Source organism: Pyrus communis, chromosome 16 (genome assembly GCF_041283825.1).
Source record: "Pyrus communis isolate YQ-2024b chromosome 16, ASM4128382v1, whole genome shotgun sequence".
NCBI lineage: Eukaryota > Viridiplantae > Streptophyta > Magnoliopsida > Rosales > Rosaceae > Pyrus > Pyrus communis.
This window is the reverse complement of record NC_142580.1, coordinates 4087948-4107939: the sequence shown is the minus strand read 5'-3', so window position 1 is coordinate 4107939 and position 19992 is coordinate 4087948. Positions and strand designations below refer to the sequence as shown.

The following is a 19992-nucleotide window of genomic DNA, read 5'->3' as shown; positions in this document are numbered from 1 at the left end:
CTCTAATAAACTTCTGCAACAAGTAGAATTTTCGCCACATGATTATTTTCCCATTTTCTGCAATTATGCAGAAGCACTTTCTTGTTTTTTCTTTTTGGGCCAGTATGGAAGCACTTTTGACGATGAATTATCGTTCATGACGTTCAGTCAAATCCGGATCTTGGCTTTTAACTTTTTACACTGCTTTCCTAATAATGCATTCCCTGTAAAGTACACTGCTTTTCTAATAAGTTACTGCTTTTTTTCCATTCATTATTCATATGAATATAGAGTCGGCCTTCTTTAAAACAGAAGGAAAAAAAAAATGTCAAAATCAACGCTTACGTAACATGCTATAATTGATAATTTTTTTACTGTTACGATCACAAATTTATAATAATCAAAAGAAATATTAATGCACCATCTTTTTATCAGAATCATTAGTTTGGAATCTTTGGACGTGTCCAAAAGCAACTCAAACAATGTCGGGTTCATAAACAAATGAACAAACCTCATACACAAAAAACAAACAACCAAAAGATTGTGTTTTCTTTTCGTTCTTCATTTTTACTTTGAGATCCTGACGCATTACGAAGTTCTTTTAGGGAAGCACTTTGGAGGCAGCCTAGTACCTATAATCTGAACACCGTCCAATATCTCCCAAATCCGGAGACTCGAGACCTGCCTATGCTAATTGCGCTTCAAATATACTAACAGGTGTCAAACATAAATTCAGTAACTCTTGTGGATCGTATTACTATTAGTAGTTTGAACACCATAAGAAAGTCGAAGAAAGGAATGGCCTATCACCAAATCTAATGTTTTATTCTCCTTCCTCGGTTTCGTTATATCATACCAAATGTCGTTCCTCTAATATTTTCCTTAAAAAATTAAGAAGAAAGTCGAAAAAAAAATGAAAAATCCTGGACAAACAGTTAAGGCTTGGGCTGCGTATAATAGTACTAATTAACATGAAAATTTGGGGTTTGTGAACAAAATACTTATCCTAATGCTCTCTTCAAATTGTTGACGTTTGTTTGTGCGGCTATCTACTCATCCTCACCATCCATCCCCCTCTAATGATAAATTCAATCATGTCTGGCAGAGAAAATGGAGAGCCAAAACCTACCCTCACAGGAACCAACCGAAGGTGCAGCCGTGCAGGTACCACATTTTTCAGAACCTGTTTCAATGATCTCAACGCACTATCAGGTCAATTCCTCTCTTTTCCCTCTTTGTCATGCCACATTAATGTACGTGGTTCACCCTAAATTTGGCTCCACGGAGTAGATGAGTTCTCATTCATAGTGAAGGGTTTACACAAATACATAGGTTGAAACATAATCATCATTAGTGGGTTCTAATGACTAGTTTAATACAGTAATGACATTCGTCCTTAATTGTAGGAGAATGGTCTTCTTTTATAGTTGAGGAGTCTCCAACTTTCGTCTGCGGTCGATGTAGGACTCTAAGAGCTTTATTCTAACGTTGACACGTGTCGTGATGTGATTAGCCTCCTGGGTGGAGGAAAACTCTTGTGTTTCGGCAGGGGTGCCTCAGCATGAATCCCTCTGTGAGTCCTTGAAGGTATAAAGTTAACAGGTGCTTGATAGTTTCAGGATTGGTCAAGTATGGTACAAACAAGCTATTTGGTAGCTGTGGAGTTTCTAATATTAGGAAGTAGCAACGTAAACCAGTTGTTCCCGTTAGTTATGATTAGCTATGCTCTTTCGGAATTAAGACGAGAGCATCACTGTTGATCTTAAAGTACAACAATCATGTTAGTATGATTGCACACTTGAACATGCACCCAAGAAGGCCCTTTAAAAGTGTCATCATTGCAATCTTAGTACCATTTCTTTTTTGAACAAACAATATTCTACTCTAAATCATGGACATTCGAACTTAGAAACATAGGGAAAAGCACACGGCTCTAATCAACTTACCATTCTGATTTCTTTTGCAGGTCATATTTATGTACACAATGATCAGTTTGTCTTTAAAAATTTAACATGAACCATTGAATGCATCGAAATCAAACACGGTGACACCGAAAAATCCCAGAAGGCACTGAGAGAAAGAGAGAGATGAATCGGCAATGTTCCTAAACCATTACAATGTAAAAGTTCTTGTCCATCAGAATTTTCCTCTCGTTTTTGGATAATGCGATACTTTAAACTACTGCAATTGTGAAGTGGGAATCCAACCAGATTAATTATCGTAACATATATATAACTCTGCCAAAATGCAGATAACCCAACTCATGTTACCCAAATTAACACTCGTAGAGATAACTATTACACATTAGACACAACTCATGATTCTTTAAACAATCACCCGTGCGTACAAATATTCCATACACGGTAATGGTATATGACTTTTAAATTGGACAGAGACATCAGTTCTCTCCATTTGTCTTCACACTTGGAAGTTTGGAACTATTTGATTTGTAGTTGAAAAGAATATCGGGGGAATTAAGAGATCTTACATGTGTTTATAAACAATCTGACTATTTCTTATATAGCCAATTATTTTTATTGTGGAATTCGTTTTTCTTCATGATATTAGAGCTAGCCCACATGTGAGATGACGTGTTAAGAACGTAAATATCAAAATTGATAAAATAAGAGACCTTATATGTTCTTATAAGAAGTTTGGCACAATATTGTAAGAATTTTTTTTCCTTTTGAGTTCACATATAAACTCAAAGTGGTCTTAGTTTGACCTAAGAATCTTCTAAGACATAATAAACTTAAGAATGTGATCCATGCACAAAATATGTATTAAATTATAACATTTTTATGGGCTTCGTAACTGAGTTCCCAATCATGCTCTCCATCCACTTTTTAAGTTAGAGATTCATCTAGATAGGGAGAAAGGAGTTTAATGGGTAATGCTAGAAAGATTATCTATTTAAATTATATTTTGTAAATCATTTAACGTTGTTGTTGATGATTGAGTTATTATTGAAGTGTTGATTAACGTGCTTATTTTTTATTGGTGATATATCACATAGTTTGCAATATTGGTCTTAAAATCGGTCTACCTAGCATTATCTTTGAATTTAAATCTCTGTACACATTGTTCTACTTTGTCTTTAAATAGCAAGCCATGATACAATACTGAACACATTGAACAATACTAATCTTGAACTAGAAAAATCAGGGAAGGAACAGAGAGATGGATTCGAAATTCAACCGTTCGATGTTCATCAGGCTCTTCATAATACAGTGTCTAGCAGTTGTTTCTGTTTCTCAGAGTTTTGATTTTTTCTATTTTGTACAGCAGGTGAATATTTCCACTTCTTTTATTTTTTTCATTAATTTACAGTTGTGAAGATGAAATTTGATATATAAATGCAGTGGCCGGGATCTTACTGTGACACCGAGGCAAGTTGTTGCTATCCAACGACAGGAAAACCTGCACGAGAATTCGGCATCCATGGGCTTTGGCCTAATTACAATGACGGTTCTTATCCATCCAACTGTGATTCTGACAACCCTTATGATGAATCGAAGGTAGTAATAATTAGAACTAGGGTGTCATTGGGCGGATATCCTATCATAGTCAACTGACCTAATCCACATATGCGCAGCTCGTTCTAACTAAGTAGTTATATATGATCTATGCAGATCTCGGACCTGATAAGCAGACTGCAAGCAGATTGGCCTACACTGGCATGCCCCAGCGGGAATGGCTCAAAGTTTTGGGCACATGAGTGGAATAAACATGGGACATGCTCCGAGTCCGTGCTTGACCAACATGGCTACTTTGAGGCCTCTCTCAACCTCAAGGAAAACTTAGACATCTTCCAAATCCTTCAAAATGCTGGTAATTTTTATTAATTACTATTCTATGGTTCTTTTTTCCTAAGCTATATATTTACTATTTTTGGGAGGTAAAATTTTAAATTAATGAACCGTTGTTACTGCAGGAATCCAAGCAGATGGGAATATTTACAGCTTGAGCAGCATAAAAGAAGCTATAAAATCAGCAATTGGGTACACTCCTGGTATAACATGTAACGAAGATGCATCCGGGAATAGCCAGCTTTATGAGGTTTATATTTGTGTGGACACATCTGGCTCAAACCTTATTGAATGTCCAGTGCTGCCCGGGACGAAATGCTCCTCCAAAATTGAGTTCCCTTCCTTCTAGCTACCTTAATATGATGAGATTTTCCAGTATCCTCCAGACCAAGCTTTGATGGCCAAAAATTAAGGTGTATTAGATGCATCGGAGCGTAGTAGAATTTCCGTTATTTCAGCTCTCTTGTTGGACATTGGGCTCTCTCACTTCTTAATAAGTAGCTAGCAAAGCGCCTCGTGAGTTTTCTAGCTGCAACAAATAAGTGTACTCTTCTGGTGTATCCATCAATGAAATTTGTTTTGTTAATTTCTGTAGTTTTCAGTTTCTCCAATCCCAATTGCTCACCGTTTCATATTGGTGGCTTTAGCATCTGATGACTTCTAATCCCATAAACAATCAACAAATATGCATGAAAGTATTCCACGAAGTGTAATGGTTAATTTGGTTATTCACGGTGTCGATATATGACTTCTAATCTGGACAACGAGACATAAGACTTCTCCAATTTGTCTCCACTCTTGGCACTATTTGATTTGTGTTGGTTGAAAACGAAATCATGTACAAAAGTGTGCTCAAATTTGTGGCCCCAATGAAACCTCAATTTAGAGGTCAAATATTGTCCTCATTTAACTTTTAGTTTAGTGATTGCTATTTCATTTGGTTAAAATAAGTCTTCAGGTTTGACTCAATACATACATACATACATACATACATATATATGTATATATGTATATTTGTGACGTTAAGAAAAAAGTATTATTATAGATAAATTGTTTCTAGGGAGTTTTAACGAAATACTCTCGGTACTGTTCACTTTAACGGAAAATCACATTTTTACTCTAAAAAGTCAATTCTGATACAATTCACTTACAACACTTTTTCGTTAAAACTCAAAGTTTTCAATCATTTTTCATTAGTTTTTCTTTGTTTCTATTCTAGATACAGTGTACTCGTACATTAGAAGTGGACAGACTCATAACTAATTAAGAGATGAGGTTAATATGACTATCCTAGAATCGGCACACTGTATGTAGAATAATACTTTGTTCTAAACATGTGATGAGATTAATATGGTTAACACACTTAGAGTTGGTCTTATTCGGGTCTCCCTTGTGCCGTATATTGGCTAGTCGGACAACGTAGTTTTGTTCTGGATGTGTTGATGCAATGTAAAAGGCATCATCGTATCGGTGCCAGAATGGAGCTGAGAGAATATCCTTTCCAATGTGAAGGGATTTTATGGAAATCACGGCACGCTATTTCAATATTTTGGCAATCTTATTGGTGATCATTTATAAATGCGTGCATGTTACGACCACATGATTTATATTTTCTTGTTTAATTCAATTAAAAAAAATCAAGTGTGAAAGCTTTTACTTCCTCAACATAACTTGGAAGGCTATTCAAAATTTCCATCAAATAATTGGTGCAAGTACTTATATATAGAGCTGCTTACAATATTTCAAATAATTTTTTATTAATCGAGGTCGCAAAAAGTCACAAATATGGCCAACAGTGTGTCATACATTATGCACCAGATTGTCTTGTTTACATCTGTTTCAAACCTTAGCTAAAGAGCTTAACACAATCTGCCAAAATTACAGAAACATTCTTGCATGTGACGCAATATGCTAGCTGATAAGGTCTTAGGTTTCTACCCATGCGGTCCAAGTTCAAACCCCCCCACCCCCTCACCTCTCATAAGTTATTGTAATAGTTTCAAATCATCCGTTTAATAAAATAAAAATCTGCCAAAATCACAGAAGAATCCCTCGTTGAGATTTTAATTAATTAATGGCTAATTTTGATTAGTTTAACCAACAAAAAAATAAGGAAAATAATGAATGAGACAGGAAAAAAATCCCACAAATATGAAAGGAAAAACTTTTGTTTTTACAGAAAAGGTGAGCCGAAATATAACAATCTTCATGCAACGGTCTCACACGTAACAATGCATTGCTGTGGCCTCATAAATTTGGTAATTAAGATTAAAGCATATGATTAAGGCTGGATATTCGGCCCCTCAACCTTTCCATATTTCTGCCTATAAATACGGCTCATCACCTCCCTGTCATATACACTATCATCGTCTTCAAATTAACCAGTCTCAACTCAAGAGTCAAACGCCGTAACCTAGTGAGAGAAATTTAGAGAGAGAGAGAGAGAGAGAGAGAGAGAGAGAGTGAGTGAGTGAGAAAGATGAAGTCCAACCCCTCAACCTTGGTCAAGCTTTTACTGATGGGATGTCTTTCAGTTGTTTGCGTTGCAGAAGATTTTGATTTCTTCTACTTTGTCCAGCAGGTTAGCAGGACGTTCTATCTCATGTTACGTTGGATGAAATTGAACCCTTGACCTAAGTGGTCGTTAGTTCTTACGATTATTTTGTAATGGTCGTGTTTTTTTTTTTTTTTTTTTTTGAGTAATGCAGTGGCCCGGATCATATTGTGACACAAAGACAAGTTGCTGCTATCCAACAACAGGGAAGCCTGCAGCTGATTTCGGCATTCATGGGCTTTGGCCGAATTACAACGACGGCTCATATCCCTCCAACTGCGATCCTAGCAACCCCTTTGATCAATCTGAGGTACCTAATTGCTAATTTGCTGCATTAATATAATCTTTAAAATGTCCATACGGACCTCGTTTTATATGTTTTGGCATCAAAATTATCGATTTCTAGTTCTTTCTACATTTTAAGGTCGGCCATATAATGCTAAATCTGTTACATTTCGTCATTTTGGCATCAACTTCATCGATTCTTTCTTCAAAAATGTGTCAAAATGCACCTAAGAGTATTAAAATTGCAAAGAAATGGTCGAGACCTCATTGGAAAAAAATGCACTTGATCGATATATGAACAAGTCCTGCATAAAAGCACGGTGAAAGTTCGCATTTTGCCAATTGTGTATAATCATGTGTTTATCTCTCACCATGTGATTAGTTACTTAACGTGACCTGCCATGTTATGAGAACGATAAACACATAATTATATGTAACGAGTAACTCCAGTTAAACTCGCTCAAACTTGGTTTTGTGGCGAGATGTTTGGTTTCACATCTCACACCCCCTGCGTGCAACTGTGCAAGCAATGCCCCCATCGCTTGGAATGTGCCTTATAGCTCCTTTTATCCTTTATTCTGTTTTTTCATACTACTTTAATCTTCTGTTGTTTGACAAAATGAAGAATTTATAATTATTACAATATATAAACACACACACATATAGATCTTGATAATTAACGAAGGTTAATTATCAGCCTTTAGATGCCACCAAATGCTAATTATAATTATTTCAATCATGGAAAATGATGTCACAGATTTCAGATCTAAGAAGCAGCATGCAAAAAGAATGGCCAACACTAGCTTGCCCAAGCAGCAGCGGCATAGCGTTCTGGACACATGAATGGGAGAAACATGGCACCTGCTCAGAGTCTGTCATCGATCAACACGGTTACTTTGAAGCTGCTCTTAACCTCAAAAAGAAAATAAACCTCCTCCAAGCCCTCGAAAGTGCAGGTAACAATTGAATTAACAAACTAATCTGATTAAATTACCAATGCCTAATAGCTATTACACACGATTAGTTGTAGTCACCTCATATTGTGCCACTGATGTCAGTAACTAATACTATTGCTGCTAATTTCTTTCCGTGTTCATCGATCCATATTAAACATATATAATGTTATCACATATTACAGGTATACAGCCAAATGGGGACTCATACACCCTACAGAATATCACGGAGGCAGTGAAAGATGCAACTGGGTTCACTCCATTTATTGAGTGCAATGTGGATGAATCTGGTAACAGCCAACTTTATCAGGTTTACTTGTGTGTGGACACTTCTGGTTCTGACCTCATTGAGTGTCCTGTTTTTCCCCATGGACAGTGTGGTGCACAGACTGAATTCCCAACTTTTTAGATATGTAGAAAGATGACTCAGATATCACAGCAGCATCAGCTTTGTCTAAAATTTCATGTATCCATCATTCACTAATCTTGAATTCTAGATGTATTCCCGTTTTCAACCGTATATATGCATGAAATTATCTTATGATTTTCCGACGTGTTCGTGGCGCTGATGCAAGTTCCTTTTCACAAACGGAAAATTTTCAATAAAAGGGTCTTCATGATATAGCCAAGCATACACAGAGGGTTCGTTTGGTTGGGACTGGACATGGTGTCACGTTACCAAACGTGACATGACATATATGAGTCATATCTTAGCCACCAAACATGATTATAATTATGAGAAATTTTTGTCTACGACCGATGCATCCAACATTCATTTTAAATATGTGATTATTGGTGGGTTTGAGTAACACAATATAAATGGAATGTTGATTTGGTGTGTGGCATCTCATAGACACATGATCCGTCGGTCGGACACTAATTTTCCTCCACAAGGAGTATAAAAATCAAACAATCAGACACCATCTGATCTAGTATGGCTTGACACTAAATGGAATTCGTTTGAAAATGTGTTACTCAGGTAGGTATAATACAAGCCCATATCTCCATATTAGTCGTGTCCGTAAGCAAAAATGACTTACACGCAACATCGATACGCCTGATCTAGCAAGTATAAACCTGCAGCTAACTTCCTCTAAGATTGGCCTGGAAAGTACCTTGCTCGCCTTGCGCTCCATCTTATAAATTACTTAAAAGACTAATCCAGGGATGGCGGCTACCCCTCTAACTGTAATCCCGACAGCATCTTCGACAAATCTCAGGTATAATTATGTATATGACCACCAATGGTTTATTTAAACAAGAATCAACCTAATCAATGGTCTGTGTATGTAATAATCTAACAATGCTCTCTGTATATCACGACAAAAGATCAACTGGTCTGTTCATGGAGTAATTTAAAAAAAAAAAAAAAATCTAGGAAATATATGAAGTGTTTTGAACGGTAAGAAGAAGCTGTGTAAATACTCAGTTCAAATAATAAATGTATTCTTACTGGTAAGTAAGAAGCTGTGTAAATATTCAGCTCATATTCAGCTCAGATAATAAACGTATTCTTACCAGTAAATAAGAACTGTGTAAATATTCAGCTCAGATATTAAACGTGTTTTTACCGGTAAGAAGTTGTGCAAATAAAAGATGCATGTCACGACTTGTCTTGACATAATAACCCTCACATCGTGGCACGCCAAAACATCGTTGTTGGCATGTGATGACATGTCATGGCATGCATTTTGCCGACGTTTTGCGCACTTGGCATGGCTTATCTTGATACGGTAACCCTCAGATCGTGGCACGCCAGAACATCGCCGTTGGCCACGACATGACAATGTCACGAATTGGCGGCACAATGCATGTCATGACACGCCATGCATTCTCTCTATAAACCCTAATGCTCCGCTTGGTTTCTCGGAAAATTTAGGACATTGAAACTAAAAAATCAAGAGAGGAGAGAAAGAGAGGCTTGCTTACGTGATCAACGAGTGATAGAGCCAATTCATCGGAGAGAATTCGGAGGAGAATTTCGAAAGCGAACCACGTCATCAACGTAAAGCTGAGGAAGGTAAACCGCACGCCGAAACATTGTTGTTGGCATGCGATGACATATCCTGGCATGCATTTTGCCGACGTTTTGCGCACTTGGAATGGCTTGTCATAACTTGTCTTGACACTATAATCCTCGCATCGTGGCACGTCAAGACATCGCATTAGATCTAAAAAACTGTTGAGCAGTCTTAACAAGAATGGGAGAAGCACGGGACTTGCTCCGAGTCCGAGCTCGATCAGAAAAAGTACTTTGAAGCAGCCCTAAAACTCAGAGTAAAAGTAACCTTCTACAAATCCTTAAAAAAGCTGGTCATTAATTAACGAACTAATTTCAAAACATTAGAATGTATAGAGTTTCAATCTAAAGTTTGGGCTGACCAGGGACCGCTTCCAAAAAAAAAAATTCTCGTAATATTACTCAACACTTACGAACTCAAATTTAAATGTAATTATTGAATGCAGGAATCGTGGCAAATGATGAACTTTACAGTTTAGAGAGCATAGCGGAAGCTATAAAATAAGGTGCTGGGCACACCCCAAGTTTATTTGTGCATTGACACTTCCGGCCAAGACATTATTGAGTGTCCTCTCCTTCCAAAGGGACGACGTGCTTCCAAAGTTCAGTTCCCTAAATTTTGATTAACGCATTGTTGTAATTCTTTCACGCTAATCTTTTACTTTGTAATTTGTTACTTGTATGTATCTTTTCTGTTAATTTTTCTACAGCTGTTGCTTTGAGCAAGCTAGGCACTTACTTCAAAAAATTTCACGAAAAAAATACCGTCTACTTTCCATTCTCTACTTTATTATTCAGTTTCGTCTCGTACTTGAGAAAATCACTTAATCGAATATCGTTTAGCAATCTAACAATTATGAAATTGGAAAAGTCATAAATTGGAGTAATGCATGGTTCTTAGAATCTTAGGGATGGAATAAACATACGTTCAGATATGATATAACTGATTTCATCCTTAACTGGGCCTTTTACCCGTTTTGGACATCGCAACTTCATAGTAGGTCGAATTGCATGTCGACACTCCAAAGTCCGAAACCGCCATGACTTACATAGCGCATCTCTCTCAAATACGGGCCAAGAACGCCTATAAGTATTATCTCTGTGAAATTATTTCATTTTATCATGAATTACCAAGCTTCGTTAGTTGATGGATTCTTTTAGTTTTTCTTAAATGAAAGCATAATCAACTAAATTTATTCGGGAGCCGTTTAATAACCATTTCGTTTTTAGTTTTTAATTTTTACTTCTATTTTTTTGAAAACTAAAATCTTCTATGGTAACTAGTTTTAATTTTCAAAAACTGAAAATTACTTTCTTTCTTTTTTTTTTCAAATTTTGAAAACTAAAAACTGCAAAATAGTTGCCAAACAAGATTTCAGTTTTCAAAAAGATAAAATTTGAAAATGAAATGGTTATCAAATGACCTCTTAGGTACACAAACGTCATTTCTTAAACACATTAGCATTAAGAAAAAAGGTCAAAAGACCAAAATAAAGGTTCAAGTGATGGATTCTCGTGATGAGTGGGCTCTATCTCTTCGACCCATTGCATCCTGCATTTAAACACTTCTCCTCCCTTTAGTCTGAATTAGAATAAAAATATATCTGGTAATATTATAAAAACAAACAAGGATACGAGGGGCAAAAGTTGACGGTGTAGGAGAAGAACATCTGTGGGCATTTTTAAATACAACTAGTCAGTACTCAAATATTATTCAAAAACAAAATAAGAAAGTTTTAAAACATTAATCGCTGACTTATGCCAATTTATAAATAATTTGAGTAACAATTGTTTACTGGGTCCTTACATTTTTCAGTAGAGATCTGTTTCTTCATCCCTACACGTGCTTGCGCTGTTCTATTTTATTTTCAGTAGGTTGTCCTATTCAAAATTTGTAAATGGATTTAGATTCTCTCCTGAACAGAGGGTTCAATTCTTGTTGATCAAGGAACGCGGATCGTTAGATTAAAATTCAATGGCTACAAATAAAGAGATTTTCTAAAATTTATAATAATTGTAACCGTTGAATTTTAATTCAACGATCGGTGTGCTTTGGTCAGGAGGATTCGGACCCTCTGCTCAGGAGATGATCCAAATCCTTTGTAAGCGACCCCCCGGAAAACGTTATTTATTAATTCATTTTTTTTTATTAAATTTATGTTCACCATCACCGTATGATTTGGCGAACTGTCGGTCGCATATGGTACCGCTTTACTAAATTTTTACATTATATGCAAAACATAGTATTAATCAATGTCCAAAGCTTAATGATGCTATGTTTACCTTAATTAACAATCATAAACAAAATAAATAAAAGGGAGTTTTAATGGTGTTTGATTTGGTCATGATTCCACCTTTGGCAAAGTCGCCTGTTGAGTTGTCCCTAGCTAAAGCCCGCCCCTATGGCCACCCTTGTTGAAAGTTGCATTTCACCCGCAAACTACGGACGCAAAAATAGTACTAAGTCTTAAGGCTCGTTTCGATATATTTTTAAAACGATTGAAAGTGTTTTTAAAAAAAAAAAAATTTTGGACTTTAAAAACATATGAAATACTTTTTACAAGAAGTATCAGTTCTATGTTTCTTCTAGGAATTACTTTTAATGCTTTTTCATAATTTACTTACATTTTTACTAAAAATTTATTCCAAAAATATTTTTATTAAAAACATTTTCAATCATTTTGAAACCATATCTAAACAAATTGTTACACAGTAGACCGCAAAGCAATTATGAGATATATTGCACTTATATAAGAATCATTTTTACAGGAGCCCGCCTGCAATTTCAAGGCGCAAGCAAACACACACTTGGTAACGTACGGACCGCCTTTCGATGTTTATGAGGCGGGCCTCTTTGCGGGTCCCATCCCAAAAGGACTCATCAATTCATCGTGATTTCTATCGACCCATTTGAGCTGTTACTTTATTTTTTTTTTAATTTTTTTTTTAACAACCGATATTATCAATCTTAAAGAGATAATATGGGTTTAGTTTTAAGAGGTGTACTATCTACACATCTTATTTTACTTTTTACATATTTTTTTGTTAATTTTTATTCTTTGATTTTCTTCAATTCATTCGATCTGACGGTCGAAAATTAGTAGGAGGTATGAAAAGTAAAATGAGGTGTGTGAATATCACACCCTTAGTCTCAAAATAGGATAGCAATAATGTGGTTTAAATTCACCATTGACGAGAATAGAACCTAAAATATCTTACTTACAAATAAAGAAAAATATCACTAAACTCTAATACTTAGTAGCGTGCTGTTACTGACTTAACCACGACAAGTTTTCCGCCCTCATCACGTAAATGGACAAAAATATGGGAAATTATTATAAAATAAAATAAAATTTCCTACTGCGTGGACCGGACACTGACAGAGCGCCACGTAGTCAGGGAGATTAAAACGACCGCCAACGCGCAAATTATCGTTGTCCAGTCGGCTTTTCCCGGTCAATATTCAATACTTACAACAAATTGTTGACGGCCAATTGGAAATTCCGTCAACGGCTGGACGGGACATTTTAGGGAAATCATTTCTCAATTTTTCTTTTTTGGTAAAAACCAAAAAGCTTTCTTCAATTAATACCACCTTCTTACTTCAGACTGGATGCACATGTTGCTAAAATATTTTGATTTTTTTTTTCCAGTCAAACAATGAATTTTGTTAAATTAGTTATCGACGAGATTTGAATTCACACCGTGATGTAAAAGTTCAACACTTTTTCACTACTGCAGTAAAAGGCTACCTGCCTAAATTATTTTGGTTCAAATAATTTAGTTTTTAACATAACCACAAGAAATGCTAGAGAGATAATTTTTTTAGAATGAATTTTGTAGAAAATATAAAGTAGCGGTTGATGGTTGAATTATCTAAATCATTAAGAAAATAATCTAATCATTAAACACTGCATCATGTAGTTTACAAAATATATTCTACAAAAATAGTCTTCCTATCATTTTCCTAACCACAATTTGTTTACCACACATGCAAATAGTAAGTTTGTAAAAGAAAGTCATAAATATGAAACTGGTCTCGAGAAAGTTTTTTAGTGTAACTAGCACAGTGTAACAAACATGTATTATAATTCAGATGGACAATATGTTTGATATTTTATGGATCGAATGTTTTTTATTTATTAATAAATAAATATGCAAGTGGTAAATTGTTCTAGTGGTAAGACATTTCTTCTTCAACTTATTGCGCTTGAGTTCATACTCTCCCTTCCCCTTATTTATAATTTAGACGAATATATTATCTTATCGTTTGCCAAAAATTTAATGAAGAAACCTATGATAACATGAGTTGATTGATAAACCATATAACTATATGACAGTTTCACCCAAAAAAATTTACTGATATTGTTGGTCGAAAATGACATCTTAACCTTTTAGGTATTATGTTAATGACGTGGCAATTATGAAGATATCACTAATATTACTTGCAGTCGAAATAAATATCACCTGTTAAATAAGAGTACAAGCAAAGAAAACTCTATTTTGGTAATTAACTTAGTCCCAAAGGAAAATAGTTCATTTACTTTTGACTGAAAAAAAAGAAAATAAAAAGTTGAACCGCAAGTCACTATGTCTCAATTCTTAAATAATTTTAATTATGTATTAACTACAAATAATTATTATTAATCTCGCTACCGTCAGTTTTTGTTGGTGCACGATCGGTAAATTTATACGTAAATTCATACTAGTGACAGTTAACAGTTAGGTGTCTCGCATAAGTCATTTCAGCTTAACGTTGTAGGTATGCCGTGACGCTGATGGTGAAAGTAGCTAATCTCTTCCTAAACATTTTGTTACAAATATAAATATTATTATTAATTTTCCTAATAAATCGATTAAAGTGATGTTAAATTAAAGTAAAAACGGTGGAACCAAGACCTTTAAAAGGGACGAAATAATCAACAGTTTATAAAGACCAAAACAGTTTCTTCTTTATGGTTTCCCACCGTTAAGGCGTAGAGGCGAAGTTTTTCAAACGACAACGATCCATCACCCTCTGCACTTTCTCTTCCATTTCAAATTTTCTCGCACTTTCCGGCATTCTTCCCAAACAGAAAGTTTCCGCTTCCGCTTCTTCTCCTCACGAGGTAACTTTGAACCGTTGTCCTTATTAGTCATGTCGCTAATTTTAAGTCCTCTGTTTTTCTCTCTTTATAATTTTCTCCTTGTACTGTAGCTTGCATTTTGATCTTCTTCGGCTGCTTCCGCGTTCGGATCTGCCAATCCAGTCCAGTCCAGTTGCGTGCTTCTTGATTCAATCGATTCGAGAACTGTTTGGTTGCCGGGAAAGTTGACTATTCTACCAGAATCGAGCTTAGCATTTGTGTATGCCGTTTCTAGTCACGAGACAATCGGAGGTATTGAATTTCTCGCTCTAGAACTTCGATAATCTATATCTTCGAAATTTAATCTAGTTTATTTTGCTCAGAGTAGATTTGTATGAGTTCAAGAACAAGTAGATTGATTTTCTTACTCTTATTTTAATTAATTTTTGCTTTCTGGAAAATTCTACTGTAAATTACGCTTCGAATGAGTCAAAGAAGAAAATGTTGAATCAATTAAGCATGTATAATTATAAGTATTCGACCGAGAAATCTAATTCACTTATTTTTCCGTAATTTTGTATGAATTTATTATTAATTAACTGTGAGTTTGTAGATTTCAATTTTTCACTATGGTCCGTGAACTTTTAGTTATTGCAGAATCGTCCTGGTTTCCTACTTCTGTACGCCATAGTTGAGTAAAATATAGCATTGTGGCTTCTCATCTGGTGAAGGGGAAAACATAATAATATTAATAATAATATTAATATCGTAACTACTGGAAGGGATTTGACTTGACTAATTGGTCAGTGGAAATTTATACAAGGAATTAACTGCTACTGGTTGTATTTTGTTGAGAAGTCTTAAACGTTCCAAGTTTTTTTTTTAATGGAAGTTTTCATCTTATTTAAGAGCAAGTCTCTGGTGTTTCTGGAAATAGCTGGGGAAGCAAAGTGGATTGTGATTCCAGATAATATGCGATCAAAACGATTGAAGTTGGGTACCTTGAGAATTATATGTATGTATGGCATTGCTTGTTGGTTATTCGTTTTCATCTGATTTTTCAGTTGCTCTTTTGTTTCAGTAGATGTTCTCACTATTTAATGTAAGATGAATCTATAATTTGTTTTTTTGTATTGAACCATCTGCGCTTTCTTATCATTTAAGTTTTTTTAGTGTGCTTTTTTGCTATTGAACATTGAATGAATCTTTGTTTTACATGAATCTGCACTCACAAACGTCATCGTTTGGCTTATGATTTCACAAGCAGATTTTTGTGAGTTTTTGTAGACTGATTGATTTGGGTTTTGGTTCAGTGTGGTAGTGTCTCTGGAGGATAAATTTGTTGGCAGAACCATAGTTGGTTTCTCTTTGGATGGCAGTGGGAAAAGGAAGATGTGAAACGTTTACTTGACACTTGACAGAAGTAGAGATCCTTCCACGTATACATCTTGTGACCTGTTTATCCCTTACTGAAGATCCTTAGCTATTTGCGTTTGGCAGATCATTCTTCTTTCTCTGTATAAGCACGTGGTCTCTTGGATTTTCCTGTGAGGGGTTGACGTTTATTGATTCATCCACGTGATTACCAAATGGTGTTAATTTGGCTTCATGGTGAGCAATAACTTGGGAAATTGGGCTCAGAGCTGTTGATGTAGTTTTGTAATCACCAGAATGAAGAAATTGTATGGCGGTATTGTGGCTGCATGTCTATTCATGCTGCTAGTTTTGAGATATGGCATTATAAACTATCCCGCTGGGGATAGTTTCTTAGGCAATGCACTCTACATCAATACTAGTAATCCTCTTGAATGGTTAAATACTACTCTACCTGCAGTTCAGAATCGAGAGAATGCTTCTGAAGTGATTTCTGCTGAGATTATAGTCTTTGGCCTCTTTGCTCAGAGGAATGTATCCAGTGAAGAGCAGCAAACTATGCAGACATGGAACCTTTTGAAACACCTGATTAATCAAACTCGGGGTTTGCCTAATGCGGTGGATGCTATAAGGGAAGCTGGAGTTGCATGGAATAGTCTTATGACTTCGGTTGAAGAGCAAAGACTTGGTTATACAAATGAAAGTTCACCTGGGAAAGCAAAAGAAAAGCAGTGTCCTCATTTTCTTAATAAAATGAATGGGACAGGAGTCGACAATAGTGTTTCTAAGTTGCGGGTCCCTTGTGGCCTAACCCAAGGTTCTTCAATTACAGTTATTGGCATTCCGGATGGACTTCTTGGAAATTTTCGAATTGAATTGACAGGCGAGCCTCTTCCAGGGGAGCCCGATCCACCCGTTATATTGCATTATAATGTTAGGCTAAGCGGTGATAAGGTAACTGAGGACCCTGTAATTGTCCAGAACACCTGGACTGTTGCTCATGATTGGGGTGATGAGGAGCGTTGCCCGTCTCCAACTCCTGAAAAGAACAATAAAGGTAACTTGCCTGTCTCTTCTATTAGTCAATTATATCAAAGATTTAGTATATAACTCGGTATATTAACATGTTACAGTTGATCGCTTATTCGGCATTGTTCTATAAGGCCTATTTATACTTACTGTTACTTTGCCTTGAAAATTTTAATGGTTGCCAGTGGATGAGTTGGACCAGTGCAACAAGATAGTCGGAAAAACTGAAGAGCAGAGAATACGTTCTAATGTTTCAAGGCAGGCTTCAACTGCACAAGATGGATCAAAGTCCAGAAGATACTTTCCATTTAAGCAAGGTTATCCATTTGTTGCTACACTTAGAGTGGGTTCAGAAGGAATCCAAATGACCGTTGATGGGAAGCATCTAACGTCTTTTGCATTCCGCGAAGTAAGTTCTTCAAATTTAATTCTTCGCGTTGCTTTTGGAAGTAGATGATAAACACTTGTCCCTGTGAATTCATATGCTGTTTTCATGGTTTTTTGTTCAGACATTGGAGCCATGGCTTGTCAGTGAATTAAGGATATCTGGAGACTTGAAATTAATTTCTGTCCTAGCCAGCGGTTTACCCTCGTCAGAGGATTCAGAGCACATAATTAATTTACAAGAACTCAAATCTACTCCTCTCTCGCCTCACAAACAAATGGATCTCTTTATTGGTGTTTTCTCTACCGCAAACAATTTTAAACGACGGATGGCTGTTCGAAGAACATGGATGCAGTATGCTGCTGTACGATCAGGGGCAGTTTCAGTGCACTTTTTTGTTGGTTTGGTGAGCTCACTTGTGAAACCTTGTTCTTTGTTATTAACTTATTACAATGTTTATTTTCTCAACATCGGGTGTGTTGTTCATTAATTTGCAAAATTTATGTTGTGTTTTCACCACAACATATTTACGCTGTCTTTCTTATATCCTCGTTATGTTTCTGTTGAGTCTGCTTGCTAAATTATTCATCGAGTTTGTAATGTAATGCAGCATAAGAACCAAATAGTGAATGAGGAACTTTGGAACGAGGCACAAACCTATGGAGACATACAGCTGATGCCTTTTGTTGATTACTATGGCCTCATTACCTGGAAAACTTTGGCCATCTGCATCTTTGGGGTAAAATACTTAATTTTCCTCAAGTGCACGGGGAGATCCCTTCTTTATCTAATTGATTTTCTCTCTTCAACAGACGGAGGTTGTTTCAGCAAAGTTTGTCATGAAGACAGATGACGATGCATTTGTTCGTGTGGATGAAGTGCTAGCTTCCTTACACAGGATCAAAGTGAATCGTGGCTTGCTTTATGGCCTCATTAACTCAGATTCACGACCTCATCGAAATCCAGAGAGCAAATGGTACATCAGCTCTGAGGTAATTTTCAAGCCTTGCCAACGTTGCAAGCTCTGGTATAACTCGGTTTGTTCCCCAAATTAGGAATCAAGTTAATTGATGCGTAGTTTATCATTGGTAAAGAGTTAATGAAATTGTATTCTGCTTCTCACATTTTTTGTTCCATTCGTTGTGTCTGCTGCGCTAATGAAGGAATGGCCCGAACAGACTTACCCACCTTGGGCAAATGGTCCTGGTTATGTGGTATCGAATGACATAGCAAAGGAAGTTTCCCAGCGACATAAAAACGGCAGATTAAAGGTAAGAAACAATCTACATTTTGCAACCAGTGTTATCACTATAGCTTCTCCATCAAAATTTTATTTGAATTTGGAATGGTTTCTGTATCTGAAAGAGAACGATGCTTTGTTATGATCAGATGTTCAAGCTGGAAGATGTGGCGATGGGAATCTGGATTGCGGATATGAAAAAGGAAGGTCTGAATGTACGGTATGAGAAGGAAGAGAAGGTCTACAACGAAGGGTGCAAGGACGGGTATGTCATTGCACATTACCAAGGTCCCAGGGAGATGCTTTGTCTCTGGCAGAAAATTCAAGAAGGGCAAGTTGCTAAATGCTGTGGTGGTGATGGGTAGACACAATTAGATCATTCGTTCCATTTTGGAACCTTGTAGTTAAGAGTTTCACGATCAATCTCCGAAGCTGAAGAGAGAAATCTCGGTAGCCCGATCATTCTGTCGAGAGCAGATGACCGAGATTGACCAAAGCCGAGACCCTACCATGGCACTAACTAAAAGAGGAGATATTCATCTTAGTAACGAGCTTACTATTACTGTGGGGGTGTGATATCCACACACCCCATTTTACTTCTCACACACCTTTTGAATTTTCAGCCGTCGGATCGGATGAATTGAAGATCAACGGACAGAAATTATCAAAGAGTGTGTGAGAAGTAAAATAAGGTGTATGGATAGCACACCCCTTACTGTATATTTTAGGTGTGCCATAGGTTATAGTATGACAGAGGAGAGGTGGAGAGATCTGTTGATGTATAGAATCAGGGCAGAGTAGCATTAGCGTTATTTTCGCGCTCTTGCCTCTGTCCCTTTGCATCCGATACTTTTTTTTCGCAGTAATTCAATGGAAAATACAGAAAAATAGAGAAGTAGCGTTCAACGAAAACAATCTAACCCAGTCTTATATTGCAAAAGAACGATTCCATTCTATCGTCATCAACAAGAGTTTTACACAGAAGCAGATACAAATCTATCTTGGCAAGAAACCATGCCGAGAAATTGCAATCTCGAAAGCCTGAATCCTTTCCCCAGTAGCAAAATATTTATATTTGTAACAAAATGTTTAGGAAGAGATTAACTACTTTCACCATCAACATCAGAGCATACCTAGTGCCTACAACGTCAAGCTGAAAGGACTTGTTCGAGGCATACCTTGTACCTACAGCATCAGAGCATATTTCCTGATGCCTTGGTAAAAAAAAAGACGGGTCGGCCTGTCTCCACTAGTAAGCAAAAGTCCGTAGCAGCCAACGAAGACTGAATTGTCAATGC

The 19992-nt window shown here is 36.4% G+C and overlaps 3 protein-coding genes across 4 annotated transcripts; all 3 read left to right on the top strand.

Moving 5' to 3' along the window:
* Positions 1–3159: 3159 nt before the first annotated feature.
* LOC137732376 (extracellular ribonuclease LE-like) lies at positions 3160–4163 on the top strand. The gene is made up of 4 exons (XM_068471688.2): positions 3160–3267; positions 3342–3497; positions 3612–3810; positions 3914–4163. Exons 1-4 carry the CDS (start codon positions 3160–3162, stop codon positions 4135–4137), a joined length of 687 nt encoding a protein of 228 aa, XP_068327789.1. The 3' UTR covers positions 4138–4163.
* Positions 4164–6145: 1982 nt separating this feature from the next.
* LOC137732575 (extracellular ribonuclease LE-like) lies at positions 6146–8096 on the top strand. Its single transcript, XM_068471892.2, has 4 exons — positions 6146–6369; positions 6497–6652; positions 7385–7583; positions 7766–8096. Exons 1-4 carry the CDS (start codon positions 6268–6270, stop codon positions 7987–7989), a joined length of 681 nt encoding a protein of 226 aa, XP_068327993.1. The 5' UTR covers positions 6146–6267; the 3' UTR covers positions 7990–8096.
* A 6435-nt stretch (positions 8097–14531) lies between these two features.
* On the top strand, positions 14532–19606 carry LOC137730502 (beta-1,3-galactosyltransferase GALT1). Of its 2 annotated transcripts, XM_068469491.2 has the most exons (10): positions 14570–14708; positions 14798–14978; positions 15576–15681; positions 15980–17097; positions 17255–17478; positions 17579–17860; positions 18065–18193; positions 18267–18446; positions 18618–18725; positions 18844–19606. In XM_068469491.2, exons 4-10 carry the CDS (start codon positions 16338–16340, stop codon positions 19057–19059), a joined length of 1899 nt encoding a protein of 632 aa, XP_068325592.1. In that variant the 5' UTR covers positions 14570–14708; positions 14798–14978; positions 15576–15681; positions 15980–16337; the 3' UTR covers positions 19060–19606. The 2 variants fall into 2 exon arrangements, with proteins under 2 accessions (XP_068325591.1, XP_068325592.1); XM_068469490.2 differs by lacking the exon at positions 15576–15681 and having other exon boundaries at positions 14532–14708.
* Positions 19607–19992: the final 386 nt, after the last annotated feature.